The sequence below is a fragment of the Buceros rhinoceros genome, unplaced genomic scaffold (genome assembly GCF_000710305.1).
Source record: "Buceros rhinoceros silvestris isolate BGI_N320 unplaced genomic scaffold, ASM71030v1 scaffold23419, whole genome shotgun sequence".
Classification (NCBI taxonomy): domain Eukaryota; kingdom Metazoa; phylum Chordata; class Aves; order Bucerotiformes; family Bucerotidae; genus Buceros; species Buceros rhinoceros.
The window spans coordinates 402-15,563 of NW_010432406.1; the positions used below are offsets into that span (position 1 = coordinate 402).

At 51.1% G+C, this 15,162-nt stretch overlaps 1 protein-coding gene across 1 annotated transcript; it reads right to left on the bottom strand.

The window, feature by feature from the left end:
• Positions 1-1,644: 1,644 nt before the first annotated feature.
• On the bottom strand, positions 1,645-14,001 carry RARS (arginyl-tRNA synthetase; the record flags this gene model as incomplete). The annotated part of the gene is made up of 14 exons (XM_010143774.1): positions 1,645-1,794; positions 2,156-2,403; positions 3,029-3,201; positions 4,223-4,328; positions 5,175-5,284; positions 5,809-5,987; positions 6,882-6,986; positions 7,333-7,462; positions 7,769-7,889; positions 8,178-8,299; positions 8,546-8,646; positions 9,657-9,768; positions 13,163-13,351; positions 13,867-14,001. Coding segments are annotated over 14 exons (1,941 nt in total), but the record flags the coding sequence as incomplete, so codon positions are not given.
• Between the last annotated feature and the right edge of the window lie 1,161 nt (positions 14,002-15,162).

A 15,162-nucleotide genomic window follows, 5' to 3' on the forward strand; every position in this document is an offset into this window, starting at 1 on the left:
GAGAGTCGGCTGGTCACCGCTGCCATCCCAGGCCTGTCCTGCGTCTCCCTCAGGTACAGTGGGACAGGGTCCTGGCTGCTGAGGCGCTGCCCAGCCCTCCCCCACGGTACGGTGCTCGGCGCCCTGGCCCCTGCTGCTCCCTGGCTCCATGGTGGGGGACCGAGGGGTCTGGCCTCGGCCCAGCTCTGGGAGGAGGGAGGGCATGGCCATGGCGCAGGCGCAGGTGATGGACAGGTAGCACGCACAGGTGGCTTGGGCAGCTGGTGAAGCACCCAGCACGTATGGCTGTCACGCTGTTGTCTGGCTGTGGTTGTGGGCGTTGTTCAGCCAACCATCATGAGCATGTACGGGCACAGGCGTGGGCTGCTCGAACTGTCAGAGCCATGTGCGCGAGGTGCTCAGCCCTGTCTTGCTATCACAGCCGAGCCCTGCCCCCGGGAAAGAACCTGGGACATCAGATAATACAGGTGTATCTTTCGTATGTATCTATGTATTTGTGGGTACATGAACACACGTTGTATGTCAGTGAGCACCTAAATCAAGCGCAACACCTACTCCCCAAGGGTAGCAAAGCCCCGTTTCTTCACCTCGCTCAGCAGAGCTTCCACCAAATCCCAAAGCGCAGGCAGGAGCCACGGCCCACTGCCTTGCAGTCAGTCCTGCGGTTCCTTGAGATCGACGCGCACCCAGCGAAGGGGCTTGCCGGCTCCGCAGGGATTCAGAACATCGCTGCTGCGGGGAACGGCGTTTCCCGTGCGTCTGCCTCTGAGGGAATGTGGTTAATCGACCTGCTCCTCCCCTGGGCTTCGTGCTGCGCCAGGTAAACTGCTGCCTGCCTGCCGCCTACCCCAGCACTGCCGGCAGCTGACGAGCTCCCACAGCGCGCAGCTCTGCGGTCCTGCGCGTGCCTCTTCTTCAGGCTGGTACAGGCCCTTGCACAGAGCATGGTGCGGGTGTGTGTTTGCTCGAGGTGAAACACCCACAACCTGGACTACACAGTCCTGGGAAGTGTGCGTTGTTCCACATCTACCTGAAGTTCAGTCCTTCAGTGTGACATTCCATGTCTTTTGCAGATACCCAACTTGCCTCAGTCAGCTCCCTCACAACTTCCACGAGACCAGCACCAGGCCCTCGCTCTGCTGGGCTGAGACTGCTGCGCTCCTTCTAGAGCTCTGTGGAGGGATGCCGGAGACTACTTCAAAAGCTGGGTGACCTGCTCACACCTGGCAAAGAAGGTAGAGGATGGTGGGAGTCATCACAGTAAGGCTGGCTCAGGGAGTGTGGGTGACTGTACTGTGCTTGAAGGGTTTCCTGGAGGTGCTCTTGGGTGTTCTGAGTTCTCAGTCCTTAAACTCTGCAGACTGCAGCAGAGCAGCATGAGCCTGTGGGGTTTGGTTCCTGCACGAAGAATTGCTCTGAGCTGTGTCCACAGCCTCTCTCACCTGTCTCTGTACCTGTGGCTTCTAAAGCCATGCTCCTGTTCTCTCCCTTTCTTGCTTTGCTTCCTCCCTCCACCTCTCCTTTCTTTCCTTCTTCCCTTCCTTGCCCTTCTTTCCTTCCTTTCTCTCCTAAGGGGGTGCTACTGCCCTACAGCATCTTCCCCTGCCGCAATCCCACCCCAACAGACACAGCCACAGGCACCTCCACTTGTTTAGTCCCTTTATTGTCACCCCCCAGGGCACAGCTACATCCTCTGCACAGGCTTAATCCCCAGGATGTCAAATCCTTTGGCCATGACGGTGGCAGTGGCTTCGCACAGCAGCAGCCTCCACATGTTCACCTTCACGATCTGGCCTGCAGAACAATGTGGGAGCTGGAGCAGCTGCTCAGGACAACCGACACCCCCTTCCCCAGGGGAATCCCACCCACCCACGGCCTGGACCTGGGGCTGGGCACACCGAGTCCCTTCTCCCTGAGCCAGGCAGACTGACCAGCCTGGCGGGTGTTTCCAGGAGCCTGGCTCTCAACCCTCCTGCTCACAGGCAGGTGAGGACACAGGCTGTGCCAGCCCCCTTCATCCTCCCACATGGACCACACTTGCTCTGCAGCAGCAGTAGTGTGACAACAGTTTTCCCAGCAGAGGGAGACACCTGCAGATTGCCTGTCCCTTGGAATGTGACACGGGCACATGTGGCAGCCCGAGGCCAACACTCACCACTCTGCCTGTCCTTCTCAACGCAGTAGCAGTTGTCGTAGAACTCAGTGAAGGTGGTGGCCAGCTCATAAAGGTAGTCACAGAGCGTGTGCAACAGCAAGTCCTCCAGAATCTTCTGCAGGATCTCAGGGAACCTGAGGATGCACTTGCCCAGCTTCCACTCCTTCTCGTGGTCGAGGACGAGCACCTCCTCCTGGGCTGCCTTCCGCAGCATCTGCTCGTCGATATTGGCCAGGCGAGCAATAGCCCTGAAATGATCCAAAACACCGTCTGCTGGTGAGGGTCTCGCTGCTCAGCCTGCCCCAGCTGGTCACCTGCCTGGCCTGTCCCCGGGCTAGCAGCAGCCACCTGCCGTTCTCCTCACTGGCCCAGCCCTGGGTAACCAGGCCAGAAGAGCACAGCCAGCCCTGCGAACGTCCAGGGATCTGCTGCCCTTGGAACGACCCAGCAGGGCACAGCAGGGGAACAAGAGGGACGGGCTCTGTGCACATGCGTGGGCAAGGACAGCTGATGCTGCCAAGCAAACCAGGGCTAGGGGTTTGGCAACACCTGGGGTGAGCAGCTGCTGGAACACAGGCTCACCCCTTTCAGACACCTCAGCAGAATTACCAGAACTCCCACAGTTCCTCCCCAGCAGCTACAAGCCTGGGATGAGAGTTGCACAGCGGAGCCCTGTGCAGGGTAGCAGAGGACACAATTTCCAATGACAAATCTGGCCTACAGCCCAAACCGGTGTAGCTGGCTTCTCTTACCAGCTACCCCCAACAGCACCAAGGCAGCTAAGTCACCCCTTTCCCCACATCTCCCCTTGCGATGAAGGTGCAGGGAGCACCACTGGCCAGCTCCAAGCAGCTCCCTGCATGGCCAACCCACCTGATGCGGGTGAAGGCGTACAGCAAGTACGCAGCTGTGTTTCCTCGGTCGTCCAGCATCTTGTCAAAGGAGAACACGTAATCGTTCAGTCTGTTGTGGGAGAGATCTGCATACTTGATGCATCCGAAAGCGACTGACGTCTGGGCAGCCTTCAGCTCCTCTGCCGTGAGGACCTGTTGCAGTCCCAAAGCGGTAACAGTCAAGGGGAGGAACACTGCGCTGGCTTCACAAACCCACCCAGGCCAAGGCTGCTCCCTCTGCTTCTGAAGGCCCACAGGACCCCGTGTCCCAGGTGTCTGCCATACGGGTTAGATGCTCATAATGCGCTCCTGTGTCTTACAAACCACGGATGCACATAACAAACATGTGGCCCTCCTGCCCTGACAGAACATTTTGGACAGTCCAAGCACTCACAGAACCCCCTCGGGCGGAACAGGGCCCTGTCAGCATGGCACAGCACTTTGTGACTGACTCTCAGGAGCCCTTGAGAGATTTTCAAGGTGTTTTTCCTGTGCTTCCTCGTGTTCCTGCTTCAAAACGGACCTTTCACTTTCACCCTACGCTGCCGAGCACCAAGGAGCTGCACTTCCCAACTCCGCTGCCTCTCACAGTCCTCGCAGTTTGGTCCTTCTGTTCCATCCCATGTCCCACACTGCCCAGCTCTCTCCAGGCCATCAAGAGGAAGGACAGACTGAAATCTCATTAAGCAAAGAGATTCCAGCAAACTCAGCCACAGCCTCCAAGGGAAAGGGTGAAGCTCCAAAGCCCCCTGCAGATCCCCAGCCATCTACCACCAGAAGTCACTGCTAGCTCAGCAGAGCTTAGGCTCCAACTTTATATTCTGCCACCACCTTCTGCACCCTGGGGGAGTCACAGCTGGTGCCATCACACTGGGGAGACCGGTACCTGTGGGCCCAGCTCTCCTCTCCCATCCTCATAAAGCTCTACAGTGCAGCCAGAGGCCAGCATGCTGCCTGCAGCTCGCATGTCCTCACTGCTATGTGCTAAGGGATGTTCCTTTCACCATGACAGCACTCTGCTCCACTCCTGTCAGATCATCACACATGACCCTCAGCATCTCCTGGGCAGTCTGGCAGTGTCCATACTCTCAGCTCACACCCAGAATGAGGAAATCAAAAGTCTGTGAACAAATCCAGGCAGTTCTCAGGAAGATAAGCAATCTGTGACAACTACCTTGTCCCGTTCCTTGTCTTTCAGCTTGTCCATAGCTCGTTTCAGCCCTTCCTCCAGCAGATCTATAAGACGCACTGTATCCCCTGAACGGGTTTTGAACTTCTTCCTGCAAACACACAGCCAAAATGATCACCTGCAGAAGAGGCAACACTCTTCATCCTCTGCCGGGGTGCCACGTGTGCCCAGGCAGATCCAGGACATGCACCACAACTTCTCGCAGGGGTTTCCACTGCTCACACCTTACAATCAATTAAAAAGCACAAGCCTGCAGTCCATATTGAAGAAATGACCACGCAGACAGCTACAGAACTGACAGAACACCCATGGCGGGGCCAGGAGGGGCAACTGGGAAGGCTCCAACAGCCAGAACTATCCCAGTTCCAGACATCAGGCAGGACACAAAACCACTGCCCAACCCCTGCCCAGTCCAGCAAGTCACCTTTGATTTTGTAACAAACCTACAGCAAACCCACCCAGTCTGCAATGCGTGTGACCGTCAAGGCACTGGCTTCACCGTGCCGTCACGGAGGCACAAGAACAACTCCGGAGCACAAGGGCCCGGCTTGCAGACCAGGACACAAGAGGTTCTTTTTGCAGTTTTCATTTCATCTACCATGAGACAGGTAGAAAATGATGGAAATCATGGCCTTTACCATTGCCACCTCCCAGTATTGGCGTCAGCTTCCACTGCACTCCCACCAGCCATTCCCAGTGCCCCTCCCCCAGCCAGGCCCGAGAGGGAACCTGACCACAGCACCAGTGACTATGTGGATCAAGGACCATGACGCACACTGAAATGACACAGTTAGGAGTCAACAGCATGGGATGTGGTGCTTTTTTCTCCCTTGGCATGACACATGCATCCTTGTCAACAAAGACGAGAAAGTCCTTTGCATCCACTCAAACACCCTCTTCAGAGCACACAGAGGAAGAACTATATCCAAAGACTTACTTGTCTTCTCCCAGCACCACTCCAAAAGCAGCATGGGCTATTCTGGTTACTTTGGGATCATACCAGCCCATCATCTGTCCAGCTGCAAACACTGTTTGTAAATGCACCGACTGCAAGGAACAAATACCAACAACTGGTTCTCAGCCCACACTCCAGGGTACAGTTTTCTTCCCAGCTTTATCTCCTTCCCAATGCTGCTTTCACAAGGAGACTTAAAATGTTTCTAGCTCCAACAGCCAAAACCCACTTCTTAAAGTTCAAGCTTTTGAAGGTTTCCTGGCTTCCAGAAGCAGCAGCTGGCAAATTCCCATCAGTGCTCAGATATAGAGCTCACAGCCTGCGTCTTCTCAGACCCAAGTATAAGCAGCACAAATCTCACTCCAGATTCATCTACTGAGATTCAGGCTTCATACACCTCCAGTGGTAACTAGGTCTCGCCCTAATCAATCAGTTCTAGGGGCTCTTCATGGAGCCCACCAGCCATCAAACTAGATTCACCATCACCCCAATAACGATAAGAGTAAATCACCAAGCACACTAAAACCCCTATGTTCTACCCGTGTTACTGCACCTGTCATTGACAGACTTCCCGGTGACCTGTACCAGCAGGGACGGCAGAGGTTGCCATGCTCACCTGGCCGCTATCGACAACGTAAATAAGGATATCGGCCTTCTCTTCACACAGCCTGTGTTTCAGAGCAGCCAAGTCGGAGGTGTCGTAGGTGTAACCTCCATCCGATTTCATGATCGTCAACGGGACAGGGAAACCTGGGACAAACACGATCTTCCGGCCATCATCAACCTGGACAAACCCTAGAAAAGCAATGGGAACATTCTGTGATGTGTCACACAGGGAGACTGGTGGGCCAGCACAGGCAGGAACGCTTCCCTTCTTGGATGCTGCCAGGAAGAAAAGGCCACGTGCTCACATCACCAAATCATCAATGGCTCAAAACATGGAAAAACCTAAAGGAGCACTCCCTTGTCAAACCAACCACATTCTGTACTGCACCTCCACAACTCAAGACTATGCACGAGGAAGTGGACCTGTACACATCTGGCCTTACCAGCAAAGACCTCACTAGATTTAGAAATTCCTGTTGCTGGCATCCAGACCCACCTTTACAGCCACAAGAGTCTGGCCTTGAAGGCAAAAGAAACTCTAGGGAGATGCAATAAGGACTCAGCACAAGGACTTTTAGAGATAAGACCAGTCATTTCAGATGGTGAGACACAACAACTGCCAAATCCAGACAGGGACACGTAAAACCAGGGACTCATTACACTCCATTTGGCCTCTTGCCAGTCTCAAAGTCAGCACGATCTAAAACTGCCACTGACTTCACAGAGGCTTCTTGGAAGAAGTTCCCATACAGTCCCAAAGTCTGTCATATCTCTCATATATCACTTCTTGACTATTTACTAAGGATACAAAATCTCCAGAGGTACCTCACACTATTGCCTACAAATACCGCAGACAACTGGCTTTTGGTGTCAGCAAGAAAGAGTCAAGTTTTCTGCAGTGAAACATTCACGAATCAATTCTGCTAATGCTTCTGGGGGAGGAAAATCCACCAAAGATCCACCCAGGAAATGTGGCTGAATAAAAGAGCAAGGGTGGGGAACGCGCAGCTTCAAAACTATCGGTTCTAAGCTTCGCTCATCCTCACAGTTGTAGAATTCCTGTCTCCACAACCAAAGTCTCACCTTTATCTTCAAATTCTTTTACGATGTCTTTCATCATGTCGTGGTAAAATGATTCCCCTCTCTCTATGAGTGTGATGTCCAAGCAGCTGTAGATTTTCTGGAACTCTGGAGAAGGGAACGAGAACAAAATACTTCAATTAAAGGCACACACTACTGGTATATATATGGAATTACTGGCATATATTCACCACTGGGCACAGCAAGTCCTTAAAGGCATTTCCCATCTCTTGGTCAAGCCATCAGACCGAGACTCAGACTAGGACTCAGGAGACAGAAGATAGTCAAAAGCCTCACAGACAGCCCAGTACTCTGGTTCTAACAGCTTTTTCCTTTAAGCTTCCCATAGCAGTGTGGCAGTGATTTTCAGAAGAAAACTAGGGACTGGACATGGAGGTGAGGAAAGCCACGCTGTTCTGCTGCGAAGACATGTTTCCGAATCTGGCAAAGTCACCTTTCCGCGACACGTCACAGATGAGCTTCCACGCTTTGATGAAGTCCGGGTTTTTGCTCTGCAGCAGCACCACACATTGGTAGGCACGCTTCTTAAATTCCTCCTCTGTGTCAAACCTCCTCTTGGATTCCTGTGATAAAACAGCAGGTGAAAACGCACCACTTCCTCCTCTGAAACTAGCTAACATTTGCAGCAGGCTCTCCAGGCACACCCATCTCAAAATACAGAGCAGCGGGCTCAGAGTCCTCTGAGCATGACCCAGACGACAAGTCGGTACCAGATACCGCAGTTCATCACCCAGTGGCAGGTCACTGCAACCATCATCTGTTAACAGTGATTCAGTTCTTTTGTTTCTCCAAAACTACGCTGCGAGTTGCAAATGTCCTCAGTCTTGCTTTTCATATGTTGGCATAAATATCATATTTGCTACAAATACCTTGTAAAAAGCCTGGAGATCCCCAATGGGAGGAGAAACCGTTAGGTAATCTGGAAACTTGTCTTGGAGGTGAGCGATGAGCATTCCAAACTGGGTGCCCCAGTCTCCCAGATGGTTTAACCTTGAAGCAATCAAAGAGCACAATAATGATGATTTCTCAAACATATGCTTTAAAGCACACTCATTTTAAAAATGTATATTCTAAAAGAAGAAACACGCATAATATCAGAAAGCAAAGCCAGGCCAGACCCCCAGTTTCACCGCAGTGAAGCTGCTGCCCATCTTGATTCCTAACTCATCAAAGGCTATTTGCTATGTGCTTATAAACAAAGACCAAGACAGACCAAAGCACAGAGACAGGTACATTTCTCCAAACCAGCCCACCACACCCCAAAAAATGGCCTCTCACCTCAACACATCATAACCTGCGAATTCGAACAGTCGGGACATACTTTCCCCAATGATGGTAGAGCGCAGGTGGCCAACGTGCATCTCCTTTGCAATGTTAGGGGATGAAAAATCCACCACCACCTTAGGCACAGAACCACAGGGAAGAATGAGCGAAAGGCAGCAGTCATTACCTCCGCGCCCCTCACCCACCAGAGTCCACTCCAGGTACACGCAGCCTGCTCCACGGCCCCCAGGCCCATCCCATTTCTCTGCTGCAACATGGACATCTGCTCAGCAAACCACTTCGGGGGCGAATGTCAAAGCTCCCTGCAGAGCAGCACGTTTCACCTCTGCGGGAGCAGGATGCCCGCGTGCTTACTGCTGTACCTTTTTCCTCTTGCCGACAGCCGGGGGTTGAACTCCGTTCATCAATAAACTGCTCAGCTGCTTCGACACAAAATCCTTTCTCAAGTGGACATTGATAAAACCTTCAGAGGAGAAAACCAGCCATAAGTGCTGCGGCTGCAGACGCACCTTGAACCACTATTTTTTTATTTCCTCCTCCCTTGGATTTCTGTTTCCTCACATCCAGGACAAGAGCATATTAAGACAGACTGACAAAACAAACTGATTTTTCAGCAACAGGACAACAAAGCTGTGGCTAGAAGACAATTTCTGTTCCTAGTTATGAGAGTCTGTCTCACGCTACCACAGCCTTTACTGCAGGAGGTAGACACCGCGAGCTAGTCCACGGACTCAACTCCTTTTTGCACACTGTCACTCAGAGGTGAATTTATAAAAACAACTTTTAATGAGAAAATAAACTTGCCAGTGTCTGCAGAATGCAAAACCAAATCCTGCTGTGTCTCCCTTTTGTAAATTTAGTATCCTAATACATACAGTTTCACCTGGGATAATCCATGCTTGTGGGATGACTGTTTTTACTTCTCCTGCTTCTCAGAGCTAATGACTGAGCTTCTGCTCAAGCACTCGAAGAGCTGTGCCACGTGATTATTGTGTTTATGCTGAAGCCCTAAGGAATGTGAGCCCTTGTATTTCTTCCTGGTTCACAGGGACAAAACAAGATGCAGCAGTTAATAACCTCCATGCTACTCCAGCATCCCTGTGCAGAGAGGACAAGGTCCTCCCACCACAAAAGCAAGAAGGGCATATCGATTTTTGCTGTGATTTAATTACTGCAGCCTGATACTCATCAGCAACATTCGAGCGGAAAAAGCTGGTCCCTTAAGGATCAATGGAAAAAATTGCTCATTAAAGGACTCAGGGTTGCACTTGCCCATTCTATACAGAGGTAGATTTTCTGCTGCTGCACAAGTCTGAGGGGTAGAAAGCTTGCCAAGACAGAAGCTAATTCACCCTCTAACTGTGGTGTTAGATCACAGAAGAGCTGAACTCAACCCAGCTTCCCTGGTCATCACCCAGTGTGAAGTCTGTCAGCTTTAGAACGTATGAAGTGTGTAACGTGAAACTCTCTTACCAGGACCAGCAATCTCAACCTTCTCAATGCACTCGTTGGCAGGGATATTTTCTGCTATTTTCTCAGCAATTTCTCTCGGGCTAACCTTCTGTTCCTTGGTTTTGAGCAGAATCTGAAACACGAGGTCAAGTAAAATTCAATCCTCCAAAACGTTCTACAGAGTGAAACAGAAAGGGTAGATAATGTGCCCTGAAAGAGCTTCACGATCCTGGAGCTCCCAGAGACACACGCAAAGAACAGCCTAGCAGATTCTACAGGTTAATCAGCTCTCTCTACATGGCAGAAGTCTAACCAGACCAGCACCTTCATGCCTTTCTGCTACGGGCAATGGGAGGGTAGTCCCTGAGTCAGAAGAAGATCTTCCGGCTTTTTCTCCACACCTGTTCAGTGGTTTGGCAAATGTGTATTTCGCTAAGCTGGTAAAAGGGACAAACTCTTTAGGAATCAACTGTTGGCACAGTCCTTCACACCACTTCAAAATCCTGTTGTTCAGTCTTGCGGGTATCCTCGGCTCTGCCAACATTCAGGTCTGACATTTTGAACTGTGCCTGCAATAGGTGCTGAGTATGGTTTCAGAGCACGTCTGTGGATCTATGATTAAAAGCAACCAAAGCAAACTGCTTTCAGTCCTACCTTAGACTCAAACTTAAATGAATGAATAAACAAATAAAACACAACAACCCAAGCAACCAAAGATAATCCTAACACTGCCCAATTTTCTTCAAAGAGTGTAAGAAAACCTGCTGGTGAAGTAGCTCTCCCTTTCCCTCCAGGCATAAACGGCCCCATGAGGAACTCAACACGATGCAGTTCACATACAATGATAGCATCAGAATGGTTTGGCCTGGAAGGGACCTTCAAAGATCATCTAGTCCAATTTCTCTCTCTGTTCCCAAAGCACCTTCTCACATAATCTTACAAAAACACCCTTTCAGGAGTATTCTGTGAGCTAGCCCAACCCATCCCCTGCAACACACAAAAATGTCAGCACCTGATTTTCCATTCTTACCGTGATGTGTTTGAAAACAATCTATCACTCACACCCATCAAGGCCACAAAGCACACTTATCCCTCTGTCAGCTCAGGATTTACTTCCCTACTGCTTGTATTTCCTACCTTGCAGTCTGCTGCAAAATGGGACTTCCACTTCAGCGTCAGCTGCCCGCTCAACCTGTCATCACTTGATCATACCAGGATCCTTACAAGATGTAAAAGCTTAGAATGGGCAAGAAAAGAAAACCTCTATAGTCTTTAATGCTACTCAAAGTGCAAACTACTGGGAAAATAAACGCGAAGGCAGACTGCAGGCCCATTGTACCAGATTACAGGTGTGTTATGTGAACCCTTCCAGAAACAGTCACCGTAGTCCTATTACTCTAAGGAGCCAGCAGAGCTCCTGGCTCAAACCCCAGGCATTAATATGCTAACAAGCTCCCAAGAAAACAATATGCGTTTGTGAGGGCTGTTTCCACATCAGCGCGTTGCAGGGAGAGGTGGCTGCCTGGCACGTACCAGTGCTGCCTGGGCATTTCCTCCTCCTCTGGCAGCCGCGGTGACCGGTGTACCAGCTCTGCTGGGGACACCCTGGGGAGCAAGGCTCTACAGGAGGCATGTACCACAGTCAATTCCCTAAAACCTGGGTCAACGGACAGTTCATAACGTGCTGCTCTCCCATGGAAATGACTGCACTGCATCCCTGGCTCTGCTGCACTGATATGCTCTGAGCACGCTGCGTGCGTGAGCGCTGCCAAGCCCAGTGGCAGGAACTCTTATTCACAAGGACAGCTGACAATCTGGAACTCGAAACCCTGGCTTGAAGGGGACTGTTCAGACATGGAGTTATGCGAACAACGTCGACACTGAGAAGCCAGGACTGCTGGAGAATCCAACCGCGACTTAATTGGGGTAAAGCAGCGGTCAGAAGAACGGCAAAGCTCTGAAAGGCCATGTCAGTGCAGTCACCCAGGGTGCTCCTCTGGCTGGAGCCCAGTCACAACACACTAACGAGACCAAGGAAGACGACACATACTGGTGAGGGCTGTTTCCGCCTTGGCACCGCAGCCCAAGAGCCTGCTGGCTGGCACGTATCGATGCCACCCAGGGGTCGAGCAGGACAAGAGGCAGAGCGGCTGCAGATGACAACCTGGGAGAGTAGACTCCCATGCCTGTCAGTGCAAGTTCAATGTCAAAATTACCAGTCCAATAGATTAATAAAGGTGAACTGACAACAGAATGCTTTAAACAAGTTCCTTCTGTTGAGATTATGAAAGAAAAGATCTGTAGTTACAAAGAGTTCACCTGTTCACTCAGAGGCATCAATGCTCGAGAGCCTGGGTGCTTCAGCACCAAAGCCAGAGATCATAACCTTCCTTCTGTCCCACCTCCTACTTTTACCTCAGCACAGCCCCAGTGCACCAAGCAACTCCTGGAGTGTCTCTTACTCTGGGTGCTCTTTGGCCAGTTATATCCTCCAGCAAGCAGCAATGCTATCACTCAAAGTAACTGTCATACTAGCCGGGTTAGAAACCCCACTCCTCCCTTCGCACGCTCTTAGCAGGTGCTCTGTGAGGTGGAACCATTCTTACAGTTGCCTGAAACCCCTCATGCTTCCTGACTTTCACTCTGTTAAAAGAAAATACAGATGCCACCAGCCACAGATGTGGGGATGCCCACAGAGCCAACCCTCAGCAAATGTTTAGATAATGTCAGCCAGTAAGACTGGAAGAGGAGCACAAAAACTGGAACAGCGCACTCAAAAGCAAGAGGGATGGTGCCTGAGCAGTTTACACCTGGTTGCACATGGGGAGAAGGTGCTTCACACACCCCCCAGCCTCTGCGCAGGCCCAGCAAGGACCTGTGCCATGAGGTGCTGCAGGTGGCCTGTGCTGGAGCTCACCAGCCCAGGTCGGGATGGGGGACAGGGAGCGCCTGGGCCCCTTCTCACTGCCAAGGGCATTCATGGGCATTCGTACACTGCAGTGGCCACACCAACGGGAGTTGTGCGCAACAAGGGGAACCTGTGCTCCTGAAGACAACCCACCTGCTCTGCGTGCACAGAACTCTGCAAATGCGTGTGGGGACACTGTACTTCCCTGGCGTTACAGAGGAGCACGTAGAGAGTTGTGGGTGTTCGTGAACATTCTGTAACTGTCCAGAATTGTGATTTACAGTTTCGCTGATATTAGTTCTAAACATACAGCTCACTAATCGCTAGTTAATTGCCTATCATTAGTAACTCAACACAGCACTTGAACCCTGACTGGATTTAGATCCCACAAACTGAGCAGTTTTCCTGTGTGACACACAAGAAACTCTCACACCAGTCATCTGAATGGTGATTTAAAGATCTACTCTGTGACAGCCAATGCTAAAATGCCGTTAGATACTCACTGAATTCTCAGCCCAGAGGCCTGCAATGAGCCTTAAACAGAACCAGTACTGCAGCTCTCACCGTGCTATCACTTCGCTTCCAACAGTCAACAGCCCCCTTTTTTCTCCAGGTTTACCTGCGTTATGCCCATGGCGCTGTTACACTGGTAATCCCCAAACTTGGACTGCTGACTTGGCATCACCACCAGTGGAGGGTTTTCTAAATCTGGGTAGGCAGCCTGGATAGCAGCTCCAAAGATCTCCTGGAGACAGCTGTTGATATTAATCATGCTTTTTCCTGTTTTACTTCTTTCTTCTTGAAGGCTCTGAAAAAACAAAATCCAGAGAGCTAAATTCACAACATCTGAGGAGCTGCTACATCCCGGTTTTTTCCTTGGCTGCCTGGCTGATCACGGCTGACAGATCTGGCTGACACCTCTAGGCACAGGAGCAACAGACACAACACAAAAATCATGTATTCGAGAGCTGCTTCTCCCTTTGAACCTGCCTGCACAAGCCCCTCCCCTGAATGTGGGGCTGCGTTACCCCTCACATCTTAGTCAGTGATGCGGGCAGAGAGCTCAGCTGGGCAGCCCACGACACACCCAGCTGAGACCTGATGGTGGGTGGGGGCTTATTAAACACTGACACTTCTCATAAAGCAGGTTTCTGTTTAAGGGATCAAGAAATACCTGATGTGCCACCAACAGTTAAGGCATCAGAACGCAGACTGAGCACACCGTCACACATCAGTAGCTGTAACAAAGTGACATCACTTATCTAGCGCCTCTTCCTGAGAGCAAAGCCCGTGTGCTGCAGCACTAACCCTTTTTTCCCTTACCTTTTGAAGGAAATTCAACCGATACTTAAGCTTTGCGTTTTCGTCTCGCAACCCTTCCAAACTCGGGGAGACTCCCAAGCAGCCAAAGTTCTTCAGATGCTCAATTTCTGCAGTTAACAACTTGATCTCATTCTCCTGAAAAGCAAATTAAATTGTCACACAGTAATTCCTGGAGTGGGGGGACAGAGGGCGAGGAGCTGCAAGATCTGATACAGTTCTAGTTCTGCCTCACCAAGGCAGCAGCAATGACACGTAAGTTGAACAATTCCAACAGTGTTTAAAGGTGGCCTCTACATGTCAGAACCAGGGGTTCTGCAACATTCTTAAGTGAGGTAATTAATGATGTCGCTAATATCAAGACAGAAGTGCAAGAAAGACAACAGCTCATGCTAATAAAACATTCCCAAAATAAGCATTTTCTCCAGGTTTTTTTCATCTAATACAATGTCAAATGGTTTGACTCAAAACTCCCTTAGCCCTCTTTCAGCCAGTTCCACCATCTCACAGGCCCCAGTTTCTCTTCCAGAGGATGAAACCACAGCAGCTCTTACCACCCCAGCAAGCTCAAGCACCAGTTGCAGCACAGCGTGCTGCTTCAGAGGGAATTCACAGAGCCATCTCTGCAACCAGCGCTCACTTCCACCTCGCCACACCACCTCCCCTTCCCTACCTCCAGCATGGCTTCACCCTTAACACTGACATGAGGCCTTTGGGAGCAATCAGGAACTTCAGGTGGACCTCTGTGCTCCAAACAAACAAAATTCGCTGTGACCCTCCAGACTTCAGAGGGACACAGGCAAGTGTCTCACCAGGCAGCCTGAGCCCAGCGGCTGGAAGCCGCTGCACAGAGCAGTAAATTTCCTCACCCCACCTCCTAAAGAAACCACAGATCTGAGACTCCATCTCTGCTGCCCATTTCTTGTCCTCCCCCATAACGGGGTTTGTGCCCAGCAGCCACAGAAGTCTTGAGGCTACTGAAAACTCAAGCAACCCAGTGCTGCTATGGAGGGAGAGGCAGCTGGAAGAGGCATCGAGCGCTCCCCACCCTGGCTCCAGCCCCTTGGCTGACTGCCTCAGGCTCTCCGCTCCCAGAACTCCCTCGGTGGGAGGCAGCTCAGCAGTCAAGCAGGGCACCAAACCTTATCAAAAAGGGCTCATTTACTTTGCTGCTCTTGAAACTAAGAGAATATTTAGTTAAGGAAAAAAAAAAAAGGGCCACCAAATCTTCTGGTCTTACATGTCCACCTGAACAACAGCTCCCACAAATGCCACCATAACGAACTGCAGCAGCTCAAA